The 27,354-nt window shown below is 30.4% G+C and overlaps 1 protein-coding gene and 1 long non-coding RNA gene across 3 annotated transcripts in view; one reads left to right on the top strand and one right to left on the bottom strand.

The window, feature by feature from the left end:
- Nucleotides 1-12,301, top strand: part of LOC143073119 (suppressor of fused homolog) — a 32,386-nt gene extending 20,085 nt beyond the window's left edge. For both annotated transcript variants that reach the window (XM_076248441.1, XM_076248442.1), the window contains exons 6-10: nt 779-1,029; nt 7,994-8,084; nt 9,472-9,745; nt 10,538-10,606; nt 11,595-12,301. In XM_076248441.1, coding sequence (XP_076104556.1) covers nt 779-1,029; nt 7,994-8,084; nt 9,472-9,745; nt 10,538-10,606; nt 11,595-11,666 — 757 coding nt within the window. In that variant the 3' untranslated portion in view covers nt 11,667-12,301. The remainder of the gene's footprint in view (nt 1-778; nt 1,030-7,993; nt 8,085-9,471; nt 9,746-10,537; nt 10,607-11,594) is intronic.
- Nucleotides 12,302-13,480: 1,179 nt separating this feature from the next.
- On the bottom strand, nt 13,481-13,826 carry LOC143073120 (uncharacterized). Its single transcript, XR_012977400.1, has 2 exons — nt 13,739-13,826; nt 13,481-13,706 (listed from the first exon to the last, which is right to left on the bottom strand). It is a non-coding gene; the product is annotated as an uncharacterized LOC143073120 (long non-coding RNA).
- Nucleotides 13,827-27,354: the final 13,528 nt, after the last annotated feature.

The raw sequence follows: 27,354 nt of genomic DNA, 5'->3' as shown, positions 1-27,354 counted from the left end.
TTTATGAAAATTAACACTTCATGAGAACATTAATTTGTTATGGTGTTTGATATTTTAAAACAGTTTCCTTTATGATAAATATAGGTAAAATCAATATCCGGATTTTAACTGTTAAATTCAACTTATAAATAAAATATACATTAAAAAGGTTGAAAAACTGCCCCACATTTATATTAAAGGTCCCCTCCTAATAATATTAAAAAATGTTTTTGACATCATTATATATCACTTTTTTTTAATGAAGTATTTATAAATTGTTGATATTGCCTGGGACCTTAATCATTATCAAGCAGTTTTACAAGGATATTTGGAGTGAGATTTTCAGGTTTATCAAATGTAATATATATGACATTATTGAGATGATTTAGGCAGAATTACCAGAATATAAGTTTTGTTCAATAGATTTTTGTTATGCCAGCAAGTAGGTAATCTAAAAAATAAATTACTTATGGAAATTATTTTGAGAAGTGATGTGCTTTAAACAGTTTCACATAATTCAATATTGATATATTTTTTTGCACTCTTTGTACCTCCTCTTTTAATTTTATAGAATATAGAACTATTGTTTACAATAGAATAAATAGAAAGTATAGTAAAAAATTGTGTTATCAAATTGAAACCAAGATTTGTATGACAATAAAAACTAAGCCAATAGATTGAATATTGACCAATTGAAAAAGTTTCACTAAAAATAGTTAGCTGATTTTTTCAGAAATGCCATACATTGGTTTAATTAGATTTTAGACCCTGTCTATAATATGATTTGTAATAATTTCAGTGCTGGTGGACCATGGTTAATAACTGATATGAGAAGAGGAGAGACCATATTTGAGATTGACCCACATCTTCAGGACCGAGTGGACCAGGGTATAGAGACTGAAGGATCCAACCTGTCAGGAGTGAACAGTAGGTGTTCCTGGGAGGAACCTGGAGAAGGATCGGAGGATTACTTCAATGAAGATGATAACCACATGCATGAGGAGAGAAGAAACAGTAATGAACTGGACAGACCAAGAATATCAGATTTTGGTAGGTCTTTAGGGTGTTATGGAATAGAAGGGATGTTGTGTATTTATTTAAATCCCTGATTTTTGTTTTAGTTTGTGACCTGGATTTGTTTTCTCTCAATCGATTTATTACTTTTGAACAGCAGTATACTACTGTTGTCTGTATTATTGTTAAATAAATTTGAATCATTTATGCTGTTCTTCAAGTCACCTTTAAGCATACAATGCTGAGAACAAGGTCCTATTTGAAAACAAAAGTACTCGCTTGAGTGGACTTCTACATAAAATAAAGATAATGCAAACAATTGGTTGTAGACTAGCATCAATAAGTTAAAAACTATGACAAGAAATCTTACAAATATTTTCTTGATTTAACTGAAAGAAAATGAAGAAAAAAACCTCCACCTAATCATGCTGATGTAACATTAATGTCTTATTAGTTAACACTGTTTTGTTTGCTAGTTGATTCATTGATTTTAAAACTAGTTTTACAAGAAATCTAACAAATATTTTCTTAAAGGGAAACTTCGCAAAAAAATCAAAAATTGATATTATGTTCATTCTGTATTAAAATGCTCAAATTCATAGATATTAAAGTTTTATTCCGCTAGATAAGCGATCACCATCGATTTTAAATTTAGAGTATCAATTCTCTGCGATCCGCCATTTTGTCTTCTTTCCCGATTAATAAAAACGATATGTCTATAAACCACAAAGAAACAAAACTACAGTAACCGATGTAGTCGTAATTGCGTGTCGATAATCTTGTCAATCGTACGGTTGTTTTATCCGACTAACTAACTTGATACGAAAAATATTCTTACTTATTTTAAATTACCATGGTCTGTTGTTTTTAAACTGTTGATATTGGAATTAGGTGAAAAGTCAAAGTTGAAATCATAAATAAGTGTTCCGTGAAAATTGTTTTCGAAAATCTAATTTGTTCATAATTATTTAAAGTAATAAACAAATATATTTTGATCTTCCCTCATCTGATCACCAGCATGGCTAAAGGTATTACTTCCAAAGGTATTGTGAGGGGTGTGAGGTGACACGTCCAGGTATTCAAGCGATTTCCTGTCGGGCTTGCAAGTTCATGCATCGTTTCACTTCTGCAGGTATTGATCAGTGTACACGGCTGATAACTTATAACTTATAACTTTCCATTTTGAACTATCAGATGAATAATATACAACTCTGTCTTACTTGTCATTACTAAACTCATACGCTTGTTTATAAATAACATTTCTGGTTTAAAGAATATAATTCATAAACATATAAATAATACCCAAAAAATAAGATTTGATGAAATTAAAATCTATTTAAATATTTTTTCCAAGGGTGAATTTGGGAAAATGTAATATATAGTCATTGTCAATAGTGAAGGACAGATTGGAACAGACCAGAAATATTGATTTAAAAAAATGTACGCACTTGCCGACGATTCGTTTATACGACTGGATAAAAGTTACGGAACTATAGCGCAATTTAAAATATATACATGTATACATTGAACATAAGAAAAAAACATATATTTTGAATAAATAGGGGTAAAAGTGTTGTAAATAGACTAGTCCACGTATGCCAACAGTATGTAATCATCGAATGTCGATAGACTATTGTATACCAGAAGAAGAAGAGAACCAATTTGATTTAAATACAGGTCGATGTATAACTTTTGCTTTGGTTCATTGAAGCTGTAGACCTAGTAAAATCACAGATTTATATTTCAATAAGATTGTTCTCGAACAAAGGAAGTATTTCGTCATCACAATTGTTATATATGCCACTGGACGAACACTAATTATCCCCAGGGAATGTGAATATTTTGCTGGGAAACTTTTGAGTATCAAAGTTTCAAATTAATTTCGGGATTTCTTTTCTTTTTTGGTATTCAATAACAGAAAAAAGAATAAATTACTTGTTCGCTAAATAGGTGTATTCTTGTCAGATAAAAGACTTTTAGTTATATTTAAAAAATAGGGAAATATGACATTAAATTGGTTCTGTCTTTTTTTTAAACATCGTTAAAAAGATGTGTGTCTAAGGTGAACGCCACAAGAACCCTGTAATACTAGTACGAGAGTATAGCATGTAAACATTCCTTCTCAATAATATGGTTGTATTGGAAATCTTTTCATACAGATTGACAACTCATTGTCCGATATGCATGTAATATTTGCCACATGACGCCCATAGTTCTTTCTACCATCATCATCTTATTCTGTGATATTGCTGTAAACATCGATGGTTCACACCCAAACAAAATGGGAGTAATGGACCTTCAGAGCTTCTCCGTGTTATACACTTGTGAAATATATAGACGAAATTTCTGTATTGAAATGAATCTACATCTCACAAACAGGATTTTCAAATAACGATTGTGAGTAATCACCTTACAAACCAATATAAACGTATGGCAAGATATAACCATGAAGGAATTTAGTTTTTGTCAGACGCAAGAATTCATCACTATATATATCATAAACGTATACGTATATATATGCATACAGTTTCAAATATTAAGAACAAGCGGTCGATGTCGATAGTCTGTTTTCTAACTGTTCAGAGTTAGACATGTCACTTGTTCATTCTTGGAAGCCTTCATATTCCCCGTCTAACGATGGGAACTCTTTCTGATTGTGTTGACTATAAATGCTTGTATGGTAATTCTGTCGTTTATCTGTACAAGCAGTTGCATTTCCTCTCCTTTCCCAACAAACAAACGAACGAAACGCCACTAGTCTGATTTCTCTGGAGCTCATCCTCAATAGCTCTTATACGTCAGGAAACTTACATGTATACTAATAATGATTGTTTCAAGAACAACGATGTATGGACGAACTATTATAAATTCGTCAATATCAGTTATGCATGACTAAAATATAACTTTTATTACAACTACTGTATTACTTATTTGGATTAATGACGGTTATCATGTTCAACATTGCACAAATATTATCATAGAATTTAAAAAAAAATCCTCAAAAATCCTCAAAAGAAATAATGCCTTAGCTTTAGATAATTGATATTCTTTTCACAAAAAGTTCGTGTAAATGATTGTCAAATGAATTTAATTATGTAAGAATAAAATGTTAAAAAGAAACTAAAAAAAATCATGCATGTTGTATGTTGTATTTTTTTGTCAATTAAAAACTTTAAAATTGCAATAGTTTTATTAGCATTTAAACACAGCCAGATTTAAATACAAGTTAAGAAATTCCGGTAAAGTCAATGATATCAAACAGATGTACACACTGTGTCTAAACCACACCGGCAAAATTTGCTCGGACTCGATGGTATCTAACATCCGGCACAATGACGGAACACCAATAGACAAAAGAAAGGTAGGTTTCTCCTTATTTTTTTAAATTTTTTTTATGATATCGAAGAATATATATACATATACAACTATTTTCTATTGTGAGATGCAATATTTTCTACAACCGTTCTATATTAACGGAGAAATAAGTCAAAATGCATGTCAAAATGACGAATTGAGTGAACCTTGCTCGAAATTGTTTAATTTCTCGTTAAATTGTTCACATTGTACGGAAAGAAAGGTACGGGAAGATAGATATTGACACGGAGATTACAAATTTAGTTATTATGAGCATCTCAATAATTGTATTTCTGTGTATGGAACGAAAGAAAAGGGTCATGTCAAATTAAAATAAACCGGTTTCGTCAATGTTGTTACTACACAATCACCCGGATTCGTCTATATATATCACCCGGTTTTTTTGTTTTTGTTTTTTGAACAAACAATTTATGAAAAGAAACTTTGGCACGGATCTGAACTTTGTCTTTCGAGAATTTAAATATATATTTATTGTAAAGTATACTTGGCGTGTTAAAATCTATTTTAAACGGGCACTTTTGGACATAGTTAATTATGATAATACACATTTTCCAAATGAAAGGCGTATCCCTTATTTCCAACTAATTTTAAATGGAATATAAATACTGAATAGCAAACACTGGTATCTAATTATTTTGTAACATTATTATATTTTCTTTGTTTATAATAGTAGTATGTAAAGATGAAAAATAAAAGGATGTGTTTTGATTGTGCCATAATTTTAATTTACTATACTATATTATATACACTTAGTTTACAATATTTACTATCAATTATTAATACATTTATGCATTCAATCATTGACGAACAGTCCCAAACCGACTATAGTCTATACTGTTCTGCACAAATTAATCATGCATGCAGTCCTGCCAGATTTTCTGGTACTAACTATATATACTGTGTTACTTGCGCACTAAAGCGAGTTTTCACACTTAAGCATCCATAACATAGCAGTGAGATTTGTAACTTTCTCCCCGTTTCTGGTAGGCACATTTATTTTCATAGGCATGTTTTTCACATTATTTTTACAGTTCAAATTCATTTTTTGTACAGTTCAAATTCAATTGAAACTTCAAGATAACTTTCGAAAACAATATCTGACAGTTTTGTATTTTCAATGTGAATAAAAGTTGGTTTGAAAAACATGACCGTCATTTATATCTAGGTCTTATTAAGAAGAAGTGACGGTAACCACTTATCCCATAAACATTGACAATGAGACAACTTTCTTTTAGACACAAAACTTATGTTGAATTAATCAAGTTTAGGTCAGCGTATGCCTTAAACAATGAGAAAAACACACAAACTGCATGAAAGCAAGCTAAAACAGGGCCCTAAATTATAAGTGTAAAACAATTCAAACAAGAAAACTACCTGCCTATTTTATGTTCAAAACGCATATGGTATAAAGCAACCAAAGACAACCATGGAATTACAAGCGTGTGATTCGGGAATGGACTGAGTCAAAGTGTTGTCGCTGACACAAACAGTACAACAAAAGTACAAATAATAAAAAATTATGAAAAAACCTTAACTTGTCCGATTACAGAGCCTGTATAGTAAATGCGCAATGTGTGCCAAAACTTGTATCATAGTTGAAATTATCCCTTATATTAACGATTGTAGAAAAGATTACATACATAGAATGATTAGATTACTTATAAAGGTGTCCATCCTTTAGTGCGAGAAAATCACATATCCATTGTGTGTTTCGATTTTTAAGACCGTAAACTTTAATTTCAAGTTTAAACATGTTCAACATATTTTCCCATAACTAATATAGAAAACGCATATTTAGAGAGCTTTAATCTCAATATGCTGTTCAAAAAATTTCGGAATGCAAAGTAAATTAAAATATTTGTGTTCTATAAGAGTAGGAATTCAAGTGTTTGCTTATTATTTATTGAATCTGAGACTCATATAAATAATAAGCCGTTGTCCGGTGAACGAACTTGTTTTCCAACGACCCACAAAACTCCTTTTGAACGCTGAAGTTAAATAATCAATTATAATGTAATATTATTATGATTTTTTTTATTTGACCAAACCGGGTTATGCATTTTGAAATATATGACGAAACCGGGTTGTATACATTGACGAAACCGGCCAGTTCCATTTTGACATGACCCATTTCTTTCGTTCCATACACAGAGATACAATTATGGAGATGCTCATAATAACTAAATTTGCAATCTCCGTGTCAATATCTATCTTCCCGTACCTTTCTTTCCGTACAATGTGAACAATTTAACGAGAAATTAAACAATTTCGAGGCAAGGTTTACTCAATTCGTCATTTTGACATGCATTTTGACTTATTTCTCCGTTAATATAGAACGGTTGTAGAAAATATTGCATCTCACAATAGAAAATAGTTGTATATTTATATATATTCTTCGATATCATAAAAAAAATAAAAAAAAATAAGGAGAAACCTACCTTTCTTTTGTCTATTGGTGTTCCGTCATTGTGTCGGATGTTAGATACCATCGAGTCCGAGCAAATTTTGCCGGTGTGGTTTAGACATAGTGGTACAATGGTATATCAAATTGGGTAATATTGCATTTAGTTTTTATAAAAGATTAAAACTACTATTTTTTGCTTCATATTTGAATCTTTACGCCAATTGCCGCTAAGAAAGTAATCAAAAATTGTTTCCTTTTATTTTTATACACTTTCGGAATTACGAATCTGAATTTTATTTTCAATTAATTTACACAATTTAATTATTGTATCTTTATTCTCATCGTGTATTAAATCTTAGTGTATTAACATCGTGACAGCATACTCTTTCTAATCCTTTCTGTTTATCCTTTTCAAATAACAACATTTATACCTGTGTACGCTTGAACTCACACCTGCGGCTAAATAGCTACAAGGTAAACGAATTGACCTCAAGCCGAGAAATATACAGTGACCTTTACAAAATAATATACACACTCTGCTCACACATTAGTTGCATTGAAATGATTATCAAAACAATAACGGTAAATAGAACTGAAATATTTTCAGTTCTATATCAGTAAAAATGTTCAATAAATATTTTATGAAAAAAATCTCAACAATAATTAATTAAATTTATTCAAAAACATTTACTAGAGATAATTTTATAGGAGTTTAATTCAATCAATACAAAACGGTATATGCATATTCATTTTCGTTCATTCTTATATTGTGGTTAATAACTTCGACCATTCGTCAGCTGTGCGCTTTTAATTACGTATATTGTCGATAAGCTATAAGAGTTAAACAGATTTTATTTTTTCCCAGAATTCAATAAATCGGGCTAATACGTCACGACCCACTCGAGAATTCAACCAAAAAAGTTACAAATACTTGATTTTCTCCGTTATTAGAAGGAATATAAATTTAAAACTTTGCAAATGGGTTTTTTATGTTAAGATGAACATAATTAGATGATAAGTAAAAAATCGCGGAATTTCCCTTTAATTTGACTGAAAACCTTTTCGTAAAATATTATGTACCAGAAAATGAAGGAAAAAAAACACCAACTTTTATCATTGAATGTCTCTGAAGTTGAAAATATTTGGTTTGTTGTTTCATTTATTTTAAAACTGCAAATTTTATTTTCATCAGTATATATAATCTGAACATTTATATTTTAGATTCAGAACAAATAAAAGCAACATTAAAGAAAGGCTTAACCAGACCAAGTAATTTTGGTAGAAGAGACTCGAGAGAGAATTTTGAATATGAGTAAGTACTTTGCTGATAAATAAAGCCTTAAAACAATAGTTCTAAATATATGTCTTTCAGAAAAGAACACAACTTCGCATATTTATTTAGAAATTGAATTAAAAATGATGGAAAATTGGAATTATAGCCTTTACTTAGTTTTGGGAATTCAATATTACACAATTACATAATAAAGTTTTGTGATGATGAATAATAGAAATGTATTTAAGTTAATATACATGATATATGATCAAAGATTTTAGAGCAAGAAGTAAAAAGATAAGTATCTTTTGAAACATATCTCTGATCATGTGATTATGTGACAAGATATAAAGCCTCTGTCTTTTATAACTACAAAAAAAAAGGAGATGTGGTATGATTGCCATTGAGACATCTATCCAGGGTTGGCAAAAACCCGGGTTTTATGAGTATTGCCCAGCCCAGTGGGAAATACTGGGAAAACCCGGGTTTTACTGGGTTTTAGTGGGTAATACTGGGCAATACTGGGTAATATAAAATATTTGTCTGAATTTTAAAGAGGATTCAGTGATAAACACAAATACAGTACATTTAATAAGATATTTATACCCTATTTTGTTTGTTTGGCATTTGTCTAGATTGGCAAACTGTAAATAGAAAGCAAATACATAATTTTTTTCAAATGAATATCATGAATATAGCTCCTATTAAGAATTAACATTTATATGTATTAAAGAAACATCACATTTAAATAATGTATATGCACTGTCACTAATTAATAAGTAATTATTCGGATTAGAACACAGATTTGTTTATGTAACAATAATCAGTCCTTTCAATTTTATAAGTGTTAATGGCATGACCCTGTAGGGTGTTTATTTAGCAATATAAATGTATAACAATTAAAATTAACAATTCACTTAAACACTGCAATAAAATGCATTTTTCAAACTTTGGATTATTGAAACAATACTTGGTAATTAAAAGGTATCTTTAAATGTGCAAATCTTGAATTCTTCCTACGTATAGAATTAATAGAGAAGAGAATGAAATTGAATTTTCTAGACTGTCAACATGGTCAATGGTTATCTGTATAAAAAGTATATATATTTAGCTGTTATACTATGAAACTATAACAAGTCTTTACTATTTTGTGTTAAAATAAGCTTACAAAATCATATTGCCCAGTAATGCCCACTATTACCCATTTCTGGGAGTATTGCCCAGCCCGGGAAAACCCGGGTTTTCCCGCCCGGGAATTCCCGGGTGGGTAATACTTTGCCAACCCTGCATCTATCCACCAAAGTTGATATGATGTTCATAGACCAAGTACACTTGTGAGATAATTGGGTAAACAAATTGTTTTTTGGAAATTCTTGTGTTAGTTCAGTTTATTTGAGTTTTAACACTGATTTTCTTATATTTATAGCCGTCAGTCAAGAAAACAGTCATTTGATAGTACATGTTCAGATGGACCAACAGAATTACTACGCACTCGCTCATTAGACGCAGTACATTTAAAATTTAACCTAGAAGCAGGCCAATTACTTCCCTTGGCATTACGTGGCAGGTTAAAGCATGGAAGACATTTTACATTTATGAGTGCTTTAAATGACACTGCTATTACATTAGTATCATTGAGTGTTAACGGTTCAATTGCCGATGAAAACCATCCCTTTGCTGCTCATGGACCATGGTTACAGGTAAGGAATGGACAAATGTAGTTTACTAATGAGTTATTTTATATTCTAATATTCATATGACTATGATGAGTTTATTTACCATATAAAAATAAGGAGACATGGTATGATTGCTAATGAGACAACTCTCCTCCAGAGACCAAATGATGTAGAAGGGTAGCAATTAGATCATCTTTAATCCCTCAACAATGAGCAAAGCCATACCACACAGCAAGCTATGAAAGGCCCTGAAATAACAAATGTAAAACAATTCAAACACGAAAACTAACAGCCTAATTCATGAATTGAGAAAATGAGATGAGGCAGAAACAATGCTTAAATACAGATACACAAGGTTATGATAGAAAAAAAAGACAATACAAAAGTTAAGTCAATATCAGAGAAAACACTGACCTCAAAACTAAAATTTACTGAAATAATCATTTATGATTTATCATGCAGTTTTTGTTTATCTCTCCAAGCTAATGAGAATCTAGACAAGGGGTGACTAGAATGGACTAATGCAGGCTATAATAGGGAACTGCAACAAGATTTTCTATTCCAAGCATAAAAAACAATCTGAACAAAAGCACTGTAAAAATTTAAATCAAATCAAGGACAATCAGAATGTCAATACCACTGAATTTATATTAGACTGGTTCAAATTTCAAAGTTCAATATGGTATTATATTCTTGAATATTTGACATCTATATTAATTAAAGAGAAAATATGGAGTGCATGTTACAAGTATGATTTGATTACGGTAAAGACTTTTGTCAAGAGAAAATATGTATATTTGCAATTTGCAATTTCAGGTATTATTAACAGATGACTTTATAGAAGAAATGAACATGGACATTGAAGAGTTGTTAAACCCTGAAGAGGTATGTAGGTGTAAATCTATAAACAAAAACCTCATCAGGATTTTTATTTTATATTTGCACCAGACGTGTTTAGTCTACATAAGACTCATCATCAAATCATAAAAGGTTATTAGGGCCAAATGAAGTACAAAGTTGAAGCGCATTTAGGACCAAACATTCCTAGATACAAACAAGTTATTCTGATAATTAAAGTAATTCTTAAAAAAAACCAATCAGAACAATATGTGATTACTGGAGATTAAAGGTATTAAAATCCTAGAATTAGTTTTGCTCATTGTTTGAAGTTGTACAATGACCGGAAAACATTTCAATTTTTGTCCTTTGGTCTTTGGTTGTCTCCATAGCAAATACACCACACCTCCTTATTATTTACTGATAATGAATTATCATAAATAACGAATTAACAAAGATAGTTTATATTGAATTGCTGGAATCACTAGCATTCTTTGTAAAAATGGCCATTCTTCTCACTGACTTTTGCTAATCTTCTGGTTACATTTTCAATAGCTAGTATATGAAGAGACATATATTTGTTTTCAATACCCAGTCCTTCATGTGAACATTGAAATATGAGCAGCACAAGTCTTTAATACTGTATGTCACAGTTGTTTTAGCGAAAAATATATATGTTCTTAAGGGGGAAAAGGTTAGGAAGTTATGTTATTAAAAATATTTGACTAAGACAATATAGGGTTATGTTCTAGACTTGAATCATAGTGGACTGTACCTTTAATGTCTCTGCTTTTACAATGCATAACCAAAAATGTCTATTTGTGTGAAGGTAGTCCTGAAAATTAAGGGTAGGTGTGGAAGCAAAATACACAACTGCATATATTTTGTTTTGCATAATGGGTAACCATGGCACAAAGTCATGTCGTTCCTTTCATACACTTCTTCCTATAATACAAAATGCAATTTGATTTTAGTTTTTCTTGTCTTATTTTTTTTATTAAATGCAAAAAAATAATGTTACTATTTCTGCTTACAGGTTGAATTTCCTAAAACATATTCCTGGCCAGAGAGAAGATTAATAGTGACAATTTTACCAGATGAGGTGTGAGAGAAAATGTTCATGGCATTAAATGTTCTTCGTTGGATACTTGAAATTTGAATGAGAAATGTCTGAAAGGATTAAACCACATCAGTCGTATTGTATCATTGAATAACTTATTTAAAGTGCTATGAATGGGACCATCTAAATGGGATGATCTACTCGGATGAAAGTGCTAAAAGTCAATTACTTCCTGAAAAACTTGTTCATCCACCAGAAGTTTGCTATTATGGTAAATTCAAATGATGTATCGTTATTTTTGTCAGTGTTGTGAAAATGGACGAAGAAAAAATTCCTGTTGTGAAGACGATGTAATTATATATCAAAACATTCTAAATTTTGATGAATGTAACATTCTGACTACATAGCATTGGATTGGATTTTAGTGTATACACATCTGTTGTCTGATGCCATTGTTCAGAACAAAACATTGTTCATTTATTATTGTCACCTCATTATTATGATATATTTTAAGTGCAATCAGAAAAAATAATTTTTTGTACAAAGAGATTACGAATTTTGTATATTTTCACATCTGTAAATACATACCTTGCAATTAATTAGAATTTTAGAACAGCTGTTAGATAACAGTGTAGACGACACTTAGCTATAATATATATATATAAATAGATAAATAGACTTTTCTAATTGGTATAAGCTTATCTTGCATATATCTTTACGACAATGCATCAATTTTTTTTCTTTTAAGATTGATTTTGAAATGAACATTTATGAGGAAATCTACTTCAATATATTTAAAAGCAAACATGTCTTCAAATATTTAAACGGTCAAACTAGATGAACTGGATAGTTTCTGAAATGCATGGTATAAAAGGATGAAAACTAATCTTCCCTCATTACTTGTGTTATTTTTTTTGTATTGTCCAATTAACTAAGTGAGTTAATTCTGAATTTCCTGAAATGAATAAAAAAACACATTTGTGAAACAAAATTTATATTATACAATTCAAGACATATTCAAAAATAAATGTTTTACAACCACATTATTCCATGTTAAAGCAATTTTATTTGAATGAACCTTTTTGATATACGTTTAAAAAATGGAAATAATTTCAAAGTTTGTTTATTTGATAGTTTAAAGGTTGTAGCTGAAAACACATTTTTTGTTTATTGTATATTAAAATTAAGTAAGAATTAATGTTTTTTAAAACCATTTAATATTCAGTTTTACCTATCTTCTTGATGTTTGGCATTATTGTCTGTTTTGCTTAGCTCTTTAGATATACCAATATGTCCATATGTATAGATATCAGGTTAATTTCCTGTGTATTTGATTTATCTCAGATGTATCCATTTTCTATCCAAACAAATCCCTTAAAATATATAAACAAAAGTACTTTTAACTAGATTAAATTAATTTTTTAGACATATATAAGCTGTTTTTATGCCCCACCTACGATCATCTATGATAGAGGGGCATTATGTTTTCTGATCTGTTGGTCAGTTTGTTCGTCTGTCTGTCCCACTTCAGATTAAAGATTTTGGTCATAGAAGTGTTTGATGAAGTTGAAGTCCGATTAATTTGAAACTTGGTTCACATGTTCCGTATGCTATGATCTTTCTAATTTAAATGCCAAATAAGAGTTTCAACCCCAATTTCACGGTACGCTTAACCCAGAAAATGATAATGTTAGTGGGGGATCCATGTACTATGGTAACATTCTTTGTTTGTTTATGTCTTAATGTTTGTATTTACATTGATTTGGTGGAACCAAATTTTATCTGATTAAAAAAATACTTCTTAAAAGAAAATGATTTTATAACTTTTATCCTACTGTGATCTGTCTATCATTTGCTTGATGGGTCATTGATAATTGTTTAATTGAAATGTGCCATGAGATTTTGCTTATAAATTTTTTGACGCAACTATCACCATATGATCACATGTTTAAGTGTCATGGTTTAGTGTAGTCCAGTTTTATTGAGGATCTGATCTAGTTTTGTCATTATTGACTAGATCTAACCTTGTTTTTGTCATTGTTCACTAGGATCTAACCTAGTTTTTGTCATTGTTGACTAGGATCTGACCTAGTTTTTGTCATTGTTGACTAGGATCTGACCTAGTTTTGTCATTGTTGACTAGTGCACCTGTTTTTTTATAACTTAAATGTTTTAATGTTCAGTTATCTTGAGTAATTTTGTTAAATTTCAAACTTAATGGTCCATTTTTTCCACATTAATCATTGGTTTTTGACAGAATATTTCACGCTTAGTTTGATATGTGTTTTTGTTTTATTGTTAATTGCATTTTAGATGCATAAACATTGTTTAAAGATAGCTTCACATATATGTTTGTTTACATAACATTGTTATCATGTGTTAGTTTCTTGATCTCATGTTTATTTACATTATTATCATAAATTTCAGTTTTCATTAAGGATGCATATTTTTAGTCCATTATTGGTAAAATCACTTTAAAACTCTAAAAGAGAAAGGTATGGGAACATTTGATATACTTAGGTATAGTTAGGTAACAAAATCTAATGGATATATTTTCATGGTATCAAGATTTGCAGTACTTTAAAGATTTAATATAATAATATTTCAAAAAAAAAAAAAATCTTAAATGAAGGATTTACATTTAAGTTATAATATTTTGCAAAATAGAAACATTTAAACAAATGTCCACTCTTTTAATTTTTTCCTCAGCTTTAAATCTACCATTATTCATGTTTTAACAGATTACTATGTTAAGATAAAGGAATTTTGGATTCCTGTTTTAATGTGAGATTATAAGCTACTGTTTGATTTAGAAAGTAATACATGTTCAGAACTTCCAAATCAAAATGGTGCATGTGAAAAAATCACAATTTTGACAAGTCATGAGTTGCTTTTTTGGTTTAATTTTAAAAAAGAATCGTTATAAATAATGTTTTAACATTTTAATAGTTGTAGAACACTAGTATTATTGCAAATTTATTAATAACATGCATCAGAAACTCAATATTGAAGATTTGAAATATGATTATTATTTATATATGTTTTATTTTGAATAAACTTGAACATTAAATGTGAAAATAAACAGTTCAAACATGATTTTGATTTTTTTCATTGTTTTAAATGCAGACACAAATTAGTTAAAAAAAGAAGAGCATGTTTCAGTAGTTCATCAGGTTATAGGAAGACCAAAACTGGCTTATACTTGTAGTATGGTTGTCAATCTGAAGGTTAGGCAGGGTAATGTGTGTACCTAATTGGTGTCATATACTTCATTTGGAACTTGATCCCTTAAAGTTCACATAAGGATTTCTTTCTCCAGTTTTCCAGATTTCTAAACTGATTCAGCCAAATATTTGTTAGATGGTAACAACTTTTGTTTTTGACACAAAGATTGTGCATAATTATGAAGTTGTTCATAGACTTTTCCAATTTTTGTTTTCCATATTTTGTATCCTGGAATGTTTAGTTGCGAGCATTCTCACTACTATAAGAACTATTGTTCACAACCCTGTCTGTTTTAGTCTTTTATTTTATTATTTTTCTTTCAAATTGGTTATTAATTAAAATCTCCTTTCCTTAGACATATGAAAAAGATAACCTGGATAATGATTCAAGATGGCTTTTGCCATTATTTTGAATGAAAGACAATGAGAGAAAATAGAGATGGAGATAGGAAAGACATACTTAAAGCTGTATTCAATAACCAGAAAATTAACAAGTGACAAGCACTTACAGTTGAATGTACAATAAAAATACTTGTGTGAGTAGAAAGCTGTCAGATATTTTAGTGTTCTTCGAAGGGAATTTTAAAGTTTGCAATCCGTCCATCTGTCTGTCCAGCAAATAAGTTTTCCACATTTTGTTTTTCCGTACTTGAATATATTGTTTTGATATTTGGTGATTTGCTTTATCATGGGTTACAGGTCAAGTTTGAATATTAATAAAATCCAATGAGTTTGTGCACTTGTGGTCCTTTAAATTTGAAAATTCACTCAAATAAACAGTTTTCCACATTTTTAGCTCACCTGGCACGAAGGCCAAAGTGAGCTTTTCTCATCACTAGGCGTCCGTCATCGTGAACTTTTACAAAAATCTTTTTCTCTAAAACTCTTTGGCCAAATTTAACCAAACTTGGCCACAATCATCATTTGGGTATCTAGTTTTGTACATGTGTCCAGTAACCTGGCCAAACAACCGAGATGGGCTATGGCTAAAAATAAAACATAGGGGTAAGATGCAGATTTTGGCTTTCATCTCTGACACCAAGTCATTTAGAGAAAATCTGACATGGGGTAAGTTTGTTTATCAGGTCAAGATCTATCTGCCCTGAACAATCAGATAAATTTGACAACCTTTTGTTAGGTTACTGCCTCTAAATTGGTAATTTTAAGGACATTATTTCGTTTTTGGTTATATTGAATATTATTATACGACCGCAAAAATTTTAATTTTTCGTCTTATATTGCTATCACGTTGGCGTCGTCGTCCTGCGTCGTCTTGCATCGTCGTCCGAATACTTTTAGTTTTCGCACTCTAACTTTAGTAAAAGTGAATAGAAATCTATGAAATTTTAACACAAGGTTTATAACCACAAAAGGAAGGTTGGGATTGATTTTGGGAGTTTTGGTCCCAAAATTTTAGGAATTAGGGGCCAAAAAGGGCCCAAATAAGCATTTTCTTGGTTTTCGCACTATAACTTTAGTTGAAGTAAATAGAAATCTATGAAATTTTGACACAAGGTTTATGACTACAAAAGGAAGGTTGGGATTGATTTTGGGAGTTTTAGTTCAAACAGTATAGGAATTAGGGGCCAAAAAAGGGCCCAAATAAGCATTATTCTTGGTTTTCGCACAATAACTTTAGTATAAGTAAATAGAAATCAATGAAATTTAAACACAAGGTTTATGACCACAAAAGGAAGGTTGGGAGTGATTTTGGGAGTTGAGGTCTGAACAGTTTGGGAATTAGGGGCCAAAAAGGGGCCCAAGTAAGCATTATTCTTGGTTTTCGCACCATAACTTTAGTATAAGTAAATAGAAATCTTTGAAATTTAAATACAAGGTTTATGACCATAAAAGGAAGGTTGGGTTTGATTTTGGGAATTTTGGTCCCAACAGGTTTTTAGGAATAAGGGGCCCAAATGGTCCAAAATTGAACTTTGTTTGATTTCATCAAAAATTGAATAATTGGGGTTCTTTGATATGCCAGATCTAACTGTGTATGTAGATTCTTAATTTTTGGTCTCGTTTTCCAATTGGTCTACATTAAGGTCCAAAGGGTCCAAAATTAAACTTACTAGTAGTTTGATTTTAACAAAAATTGAATCCTTGGGGTTCTTTGATATGCTGAATCTAAAAATGTACTTAGATTTTTGATTATTGGCCCAGTTTTCAAGTTGGTCCAAATCGGGGTCCAAAATTAAACTTTGTTTGATTTCATCAAAAATTGAATAATTGGGGTTCTTTGATATGCCAAATCTAACTGTGTATGTAGATTCTTAATTTTTAGTCCCGTTTTCAAATTGGTCTACATTAAATACCAAAGGGTCCAAAATTAAACTAAGTTTGATTTTAATAAAAATTGAATTCTTTGGCTTTTTTGATATGCTGAATTTAATCATGTACTTAGATTTTTGATTATGGGCCCAGTTTTCAAGTTGGTTCAAATCAGGATCCAAAATTATTATATTAAGTATTGTGCAATAGCAAGAAATTTTCAATTGCACAGTATTGTGCAATAGCAAAAAATGTTCAATTGCACAGTATTGTGCAATAGCAAGAAATCTTCAATTGCACAGTATTGTGCAATAGCAAATATTTTCAATTGCACAGTATTGCGCAATAGCAAGAAATATCTAATTGCACAATATTGTGCAATAGCAAGAAATTTTCAATTGATTGGAGTTATCTTTCTTTGTCCAGAATAGTAGTTGAATCAACTTAAATCATTGTTTTATACAATGCACAATGTATATTCACTTTTACTACCAACTGATAAACACTTTTTACCATTCAGTGATAACAAGCACTTTTTGTTACATTTTAATATTTTATGATGTATTTAAATGAGTAGTTATTGTTGCAAACTCCATTAGAAATTTGAATTGAGATCAGTTTTGAAAAAAAGGGAAAGGGGGATGTGAAAAAAAATGGTGGGGTGGGGTTTAATTTTTCTCATTTCAGATTTCATAAATAAAAAGAAAATTTCTTCAAACATTTTTTTTGAGAGGATTAATATTCAACAGCATAGTGAATTGCTCAAAGGCAAAATTTTTTGTTTAAGTTCATTAGACCACATTCATTCTGTGTCAGAAACCTATGCTGTGTCAACTATTTAATCACAATCCAAATTTAGAGCTGAATCCAGCTTGAATGTTGTGTCCATACTTGCCCCAACCGTTCAGGGTTCAACCTATGCGGTCGTATAAACTGCGCCCTGCGGAGCATCTGGTTATAGATAGAGATAGACTGTAAACAGCCATAACGTTCAGCCTAGTAAGATCTACAAATTAGTCAACATGACTAAAATGATAAGTTAATCCTCAAGGAGTTATATTGTCCTTTATAGTCAATTTTTATCAATTTTTTAATTTGTAATCTTTTACAAATATCTTCTCCTCTGAAACTACTAGGACAAATTAAACCAAACTTGTCCACAACCATCATTATTGTATCTAGCTTTAAAATTGTGTCCAATGACACCTCCCGCGAATGAAGATGGCCGACATGACTAAAAATAGTAAATAGGGTAAAATGCCGTTTTTGGCTCATATCTCTGAAACCAAAGCATTTAGAGCAAATCTGACAAGATAAATTTGTTTTTTAGGTGAAGATCTAACTTCCCTAACCATTTAGGCAATCTGTTGTATGGTTGCTGCCCCTGAATTAGTAATTTTTAATAAAAATTTGCAGCTTTTGGATATTATATTACTATAGATAGAGATAAATTGTAAACAAAAATACTAGTAGCAAAGTAAGACCTAAAAATAAGTTAATTTTCAAAATGGTCAATTGACCTCATAAGGAGTTATTGCTCTTTATAGTCAATTTTCATAAATTTTGTAAATTTTTGTAATTTTTTACAAAATGTTTTCCCCTGTAACTGCTGGGCCAAGTTAATTATAGATAGAGATAATGGTAAGCAGCAAGAATGGTCAGTAAAGTAAAGGTAAGATCTACAGACATATCACCATCAACAATTTTGTCATGAATCCATCTGTGTCCTTTGTTTAATATGTACATAAACATGAGCGACACAGGCTCTTTAGATCCTCTTGTTTCCCCATCATGCTTGAATATATTGATTTGATAATTGGTATATAGTTTTATGGCAAGATATGATCTAGTCTGATGATTTTGTGCATAGTTATGGTCCTTGGATTCACTGAAATAATCAATTTTTACATTTTTTTGTTCATGGTTGAAGATATTGATTTGATAATTGGTAATTGGCATATAGTTTTATTATGGCAGGTTACAGATCAAGTTCGATTTTTTTTTCTTGCAGAATGATTTGGTGCAGAGTTATGGTCCTTAGACTTCACAATTTACCCTAATTAGTTTATCACATATTTTTATTCATGCTTGATGATCGTTATATAGTTATATAGGTCACACCATGCCAATCAATTGATCAGGTTAGCATTTGTTCCAGTTAAACGAATTTTTGTTATGTATTGCCATTGCATTACTCTCAGGATTCTTGTTTCATATGTGCATGTGAAAAGTAAGATCACAAAAATACGGAACTTAGAGGAAAATCAATTCGGAAAGTTCATAATAACATGGCAAAATCAAATAACAAAACGCATCAAAAACGAATGGACAGGAACTGTCATATTCCTGACTTGGTACAGGCATTTTCAAATGTAGAAAATGGTGGATTAAACCTGGTTTTATAGCGCTAACCCTCTCACTTTGATGACAGTCTCATCAAATTCCGTTATATTTACATTGATGCGTAAACTAAACAGACACAATAAATAAAATAGTCAAAATATGGGTACATCAGTCATCATCGTATAACAACTTTAAAAGGAAAAATTTAACAGAACACAACAACATCTATCTACAAACACATTCATTGATTTGAGTGTCTGACGTCACATAAATTCGTCGTTCAATGTGCATGCAAACAATTTTGAAATTTACATAGGCAATGTTAGCATATAGGGTTAAAAATTAGAAATAGACCGAGATTGAAAATAGTCTAAAAGTTATATATATATTTATAAGAATCCACAAATAGTTAATTCCACTATCAGTCATCATCGTATAACCATTTTAAAAGGAACAATTCAACAGAAAACAAAAGCATCTATCTACAAACATATTCATTGATTTGAGTGTCTGACGACAGAAAATTTTATACCTCACATAAATTTGTCGTTCAATGTGCATACAATCAATTATAAAATTTCCTTGATTTTGGAAAACTCGAATTTGTTCTCAGAGTAAACACAAATACCATATCAATTTCAACATACAGTATTATAGCGATTAAAAAGAGATAACAATTTTGGGTTTCAATTTTCTGTCATTTGACTTTTCTGTCTGTCTGACCATCTGGTAGTTTAGCAAATAAGTTTTCCACACCTTTTTCTTTGTGCTTGTAGATATTGATTCGATAATTATCATATTTAGTATATTGTTTAACCATGACATGTTACAGATCAAGTGTGAATTATATTCCAGTCTGCAGATTTTGTGCAGAGCATTGGTCCTCGGACTAAAATAATTCCAGGCAAATAATCAGTTTTCCAAACTTCTTTTTTTTTTAATACTTGAAGACATTGTATTTGTAATATGATTTACACCATGACAAGTTAAAGATCAAATGATTTTTTACTAGTAGGGAAACATATATTGCAATGCTATATTCTTAGAATGTATTGTTTTAAGATTTGGTTTGTAACCTTTTATAACCAGTAGTTGTACCTATGGTTATTTAATTGATTAAGTTCTTGTGTGTCTAGATTAAGAAATATTTCAATTTTGAATCATTTTGTTTGCATGTTTTATTACTGTGAACACGGAACTATTACTAGTAGCATATTTTTTGTATGCATACTTTGCAAATGTCCCTTTTGCTAAAGGTTTGTTTAAAGCATTATTATTGACGTGAAATTAAAACTTGTGTATGATGTTTAAATTTAAAACTTTAGACATTGTAAGGGCAAATTAATTCAATGACAGAATCCTATAAACAAGAACAGTAAAATAAATCAAACAAATTAAAAAAAATATAATAATAAGTTTTAGGAAATTGGATTTATTATAAAGTAAAGAACGGTACATTTATTACAATACAAAACTATCATAATAGTGAGGTACACTACACTAAATAACATAAATATAAAGTAACATGATTGGTGGAATTCTTAACATACAGTAGTAACAGATGTAAGCACATTGAGAACAGTAAAAAGTAAAATAGAGACAAACAAGAATGTGTCCATAGTACACGGATGCCCGACTCCCACTATCATTTTCTATGTTTAGTGGACCGTGAAATTGGGGTCAAAACTTTAATTTGGAATTAAAATTAGAAAGATCATATCATAGGGAACATATGTACTAAGTTTCAAGTTGATGTTACTTTAACTTCATCAAAAACTATCTTGACCAAAAACTTTAACCTGAACTTTGCACTATCATTTTCTATGTTCAGTGGACCATGAAATTGGGGTCAAAACTATAATTTGGAATTAAAATTAGAAAGATCATATCATGGGGAACATGTGTATTAAGTTTCAAGTTGATTGGACTTCAGCTTCATCAAAAACTACCTCGACCAAAAACTTTAACCGGACGGACGAACGGAGGCACAGACCAGAAAACATAATGCCCCTCTACTATCGTAGGTGGGGCATAAAAACTCACAGATCTTTTGAAAAGATCCACTTATTTTATGTCTTATTTGAGCTTTGTTGGTAGGGTGGTTATATTGTCAATATTGAAATTCTTTTATATGGGGAATAAATTACAGTAATAAAATTGAGAATGGAAATGGGGAATGTGTCAAAGAGACAACAACCCGACCAAATAAAAAACAACAGCAGAGGGTCACCAACAGGTCTTCAATGTAACGAGAAATTCCCGCACCCGGAGGCATCCCTCAGCTGGCCCCTAAACAAATATATACTAGTCCAGTGATAATGAACGCCATACTAACTTCCAAATTGTACACAAGAAACTAAAATTAAAATAATACAAGACTAACAAAGGCCAGAGGCTCCTGACTTGGGACAGGCGCAAAAGTGCGGCGGGGTTAAACATGTTTGTGAGATCTCAACCCTCCCCCTATACCTCTAACCAATGTAGAAAAGTAAACGCATAACAATACGCACATTAAAATTCAGTTCAAGAGAAGTCCGAGTCTGATGTCAGAAGATGTAACTAAAGAAAATAAACAAAATGACAATAATACATAAATAACAACAGACTACTAGCAGTTAACTGACATGCCAGCTCCAGACTTCAATTAAACTGACTAAAAGATTATGATTTCATCATATGAACATCAGGCACAATCCTTCCCGTTAGGGGTTTAGTATCATACCATCATAACATATATGAGAAGAACATAACCCGTGTCATGCCAACAACTGTTTTTAGAATAAATGTACCATTGTTTATCCTTAGAATATAATTAGGTTGACAACATCACAAAACTTACTAAAATATTGAAAACCGAATGTCCTTAAAAAGATAATAAAAAAATCTAAGGGTTAATTAATTATATACTCTAAAACCCTGGGCTTATAAATAAAGTCAAAATGTTCTTAAACTTTATTTATAGATTCTTTGTTTGAAAGGAAGATATTTGGGATTGAGCACTATATGATTGAGACAATTGATGCTACTTCTATTTTGTTCAAAGTCGTATCAGAAGCTAAACAACACGTGTTCATATGCAATACGAATTATAATTAATGCACTACAGAAACTCTGTAAAGGAGATAAATATTTGACTTTAAGGTGACTTTTCTTGCCGAACAGAAAGTACCATTAGTATGTATGATTGCCCATTTCATGATGTGCCCTAATGAAACTGAATTGTTTGCCGCAAACCTGGCAGACTTGCTGCACATGTAAGCTTGCGGCAAACAAAAAGTTTGCAGGAACACAGAAAATAGTGTTTGCAGATGTTTGCCGCTAGCTGCAAACTTCCGGCAAACATTGCTGCAAGCTTGCGGCAAGTTTGCAGAAACATCAATGTTTACCGTAAGATTGACAGAAAGTTTAAAATCATTAAGAATGTTTGCCGCAAGATTACAGAAAACTTTGACCATTCTATATGTTTGCCAGAACATTGCAGGAATTACATAATATTGACTGGGCATTCCTAGTTGGCACTTCCTGGATGCTAACAATTTGAAATTATGGCTAGGTCATGTTGGTTGTGTTTGGAAATGCATTTCACATATAAGAGATCAAGGAGGCATTTTGGTTCAATAATATGGGATAATCAGTATGTAATTTTGTAGGTACAAATAATTCATAGAACTTCATGTTTTAATAAAATAATTAATGTTATCATCATACATAATTAAGTAAGCAACTATATATACATGTATGTGTTATTGAAAAACTTAAGCCATTATAAGTTTGAATTTGTAACTGATGTACTGCACCATCATGCTCATGTTTATTAAGATTAAGTTAAATTCTGTAATGCAATTATTACCTAGCTTTATAGTCTCAATACACATTTGAGATTTTACCTTGTCCATTTTTTAATACAGGTATATATTATGTCATTTGAGAATGACCCCTGCCCCCTTTTCAAAACTCAAATGCATGTATGTATTTCCTTAAATTTCATGAGTTTGCAAGAATTCTTCCAATGACAGTTTGTATAAAGACAGGAATTGACTTTTTAAAAATGTTGCTGTGTAATTTTTTAAAGATATAAATTGAATGTGTCTTCACACATGACATTAGTAGTTGTGTAGTTCCTGCAAGTTTGGAGCAAGTTTGCAGCAAACAATTGCTGCAAGCTTGCGTCAACTCTAATTTGCATAATTATGTTTGCAGCAAGCTTGCCGCAAACTTCATTTGCATAGTAAAATGGTTGCGGCAAGTTTTGCTGCAAGCTTGCGGCAAATGTTTGCCGCAGGGCTTTTTTTTTTGGTAAGGGTGTTCCCTGACAGAATAGTCAACTAGCAAAATTAACTACCAATATTTGTAAATTCATTAAGTGAATCGTTTTTCTAAAGTGTCTGATAGTAAGTATATGAACTGATCAAAATCAAGTTTGATTTTTCAATTTTAACGACGGTTAGGAAGTTGAAACTCTTTACTAACATGACTTTTATTCTACATCTGAATAAAAAAAAATGTTAGAAATTACAAAGAATTGTCTCCCTTCCACCATATAAATAAATCTTGATTATAGTTGGATCACTTAGTGCTGTAAGATACATGATTTCTTTTATGTACATAAGTGTTTGTGTTCGAATTTCTCCCTCAATTTGAAGGAAAGCAAATATGATATAGAATCTGCTAATAATCTGCAATGATGTTTGTTTTGTCTTGGGAAAATTTATATATAGTCAAAACAGCATAGAATTGTATGTTTATCCTATGAAATATGCAATAAATACCTTTTTTTCCGAAATCTTACAACAATATTTCAGGTAAGGATGTTAAACCGGATTATCATACAAATGGTGATATTTATCAATGATAGAGAATTTATCTTAATAATTGATAACACATTTCCATCCTTCCAAATTCAGAAGTTTAACCAGGCAAAATACAATACTCACAAACCATATAACAAAAAATCTGACCAAACTTTTTTTAACTGCAGCTGTTTTTTTATAGATCGAACTGATAGATGCAAATTTTAATTTTAATACAAATTTAATGATTACATGACTATATATATAAAGTCAAAAGAGAGATCTACAATACATGTATTGCAACTGGAAAAACTAAATAATCTTTGATAATATGTTTTTGATATAACAATTCAATAATATAAACAAATACAGGTATGTGTATTGATCATCAAAAAATAGGACAACTATGAAGACTTTGACTAATGAATAAGAACATAGAGATATAAAAATAAATAAATAAAAAATACTGTTGTTGAATAATGTTTTTTTTTTTCATTTTTAAACTTCTTGTTACCTATCTTGAGCTTACATAAAAACATGAAAGTTTATATCAAAACCTATAAAAAAAACTTTCCAATCTGAAACAATAAAGAAATCAGTGTTGTGAACATTCTATAAATACTTTGGCATAATGGTCTTCAAGAAACACAATATCACATTTTTGGAGAACTAACACAGAAAGTGAAATCCCTATAGGATCATTTATTTGCATGGTACCTATTTTAATGCATTCAAGAATAATGTTTTTGGTTGATATATTAATTCCTGGTTTTCAAAATCTGTATACACCAATCTTTCAAAAACTCTTTATACAGTATTATCTATAAGAAAGTTGTTATAACAAATTCCATAAGACAGGTTTTCTATAACATAACTAATTTAAAGGCGAACTAACAATAGTTGAGGTATTATAACCATATCCCCTATACAAGTTGCCCCTCACATCAGAATCTTCTAGCGCCCTTATCATCATCAAAGAAAGTTGATGTTCTTCACTATTCACTCCTAGTGTTAGGTACAAATACTTCAAGCCATGGACATAGGCGGAGGTCAAGCTAACTTCGCGGTCTGCTTCAGCAAGTGTTATTTTCTTTGATGTATTAGCTTGTGCTTCCTCTAATATTTCATTTGCTGACAAAAAAATTCCATCATAAATGAACCTAATTAAATGAAATATACATTGTGGTTAACATTCAGTCTACACACATTTTCTTATTTACAAATCAATATACATGAGGATGATTAAAGACGGTAATACAATATCCATTAATATTATTCACTCTTGTTTTGGTTGGTTTACTTTGCTCAATCTTTAGTTTTCTGTATAGTGTGTTATTGACTATTATCTTTTTGACCTTTGTAGTGTTATTTTCTTTGACTTTTGTGTTTTAATGCTGTATTTGTTTCTTTCTATTTTCTAGTGAAATAAAGAGGAAAAAAATTATAGCAAAAGAGGAAACAATGACTAGACTAAATACAGACAATAAAACACATGACAGAAGCCTACAATACAATTAATTTTATTGGTTACTTGCAGTGTTTATAATACAATACTCATATAGCATCCTGGTAAACAGGGGATTTTGAAATACCATCTTGTTTCTAGAACAGCATCACATTCTTAATACAGTCTTTTGGGAAAATCATTTTTAGATAGCATCACATTCAAAAGGTTAATTCTGTAAGTTCAGAATTTATTTCGTGTATCTATTATTGAGATAATAAAAATGTAAAATAAATTATTGCGATTTAGGGAAAATCTGCACAAAGATATATGTATCATTTATCAGAATGTGAGTTCTTATTATTTTGATACTCACCAAATTACAATATTCACATTTATATATATAAAAAAAAAAAAAATTATGAATTTATAGGATACCTTCACACTCCCATGATGCTAAAAAGGACCTAGGGGGAACACTGTTTATGAATGATTATTGAACTGATAAAAATTTCTAATTGCCAACTTATACGTTACGTTTACTGTCAGTTAGGAAATAAGACTTAGTATTTTAATCAGCTAGCCAATAACATCCTTTCCAAAATCTATCAATGAATATATTATTATTGTCATATTACTATAACTCAACAAGCAATAGAAAAGATAGTGACAGTGAATTTAACCTTTGACCTTCATTTTCTCAAAAAATTTCCACATCCAAATAACTTCCATCTGTATAAGTTTCATTAAAATCAATGTAGGAATACTCCAAATATAATCCGGAAATCTTTTTTTTTTGATTTGATGCAGTCCTAGGAAAGGATGCACGGACAAAGTGATTATAACATATATCTGCTTCTGGTTTTTTTTATCAGAAAGCATAAACATGTGAGCTAAGGTCATCTTAATATAACAAAAGGGTAAAATATAATTTTGTAACTTTAGCTGATCAAACATTTAGTTATAATGGTATATTCTAGTGAAGTTCAAGAGACCTGTCTAAAGACATATGGTGAAGATTACATTCTATCCACTATACCTTATAAATTATTTCATTATATCTTAGAAATTCAAAATCTGTCGTATTTTCAAATTAAGATTCAGAGACAAAGCTGGTGATGACTTAAAGGTCATGTGAAATGTTTTATGCATAAATTATTATGTAAATTTCAATAAGAATTAAAAAAAAAATGTAATAAATAGTATTTAAGATTCAGAGTCAAAGCTGGTGGTCAAATTAAATGGTTATTATGTATAAAAGAGGGACGAAAGATACCAAAGGGACAGTCAAACTCATAAATCTAAAACAAACTGACAACGCCATGGCTAAAAATAAAAAAGACAAACAGAAAAACAATAGTACACACGACACAACATAGAAAACTAAAGAATAAACAACACGAACCCCACCAAAAACTAGGGGTAAAAATTATCATATAAATTTCAATAAAATATCTAAATATATGTAAAAGTATACAACAAGAATATGTTTAGCCCTGTCGGAATCGAACCTAAACTTCAACATATCTTAAACAAAAACTTTTGGTCAAAAACCTGTTAAATCTAGGTCTTATTTAACATACGGTTTTACAAGTTGACATCGAAATAAACATGTGTACTTAGTTTTTTTTAGTTGGTTGGACAAAAACTTTGTGTGAAACTAC

This window comes from Mytilus galloprovincialis, chromosome 4 (assembly GCF_965363235.1).
Source record: "Mytilus galloprovincialis chromosome 4, xbMytGall1.hap1.1, whole genome shotgun sequence".
Lineage (NCBI taxonomy): Eukaryota > Metazoa > Mollusca > Bivalvia > Mytilida > Mytilidae > Mytilus > Mytilus galloprovincialis.
Note: the sequence above shows the minus strand (reverse complement) of the source record. Positions and strands in the feature narration are given on the sequence as shown.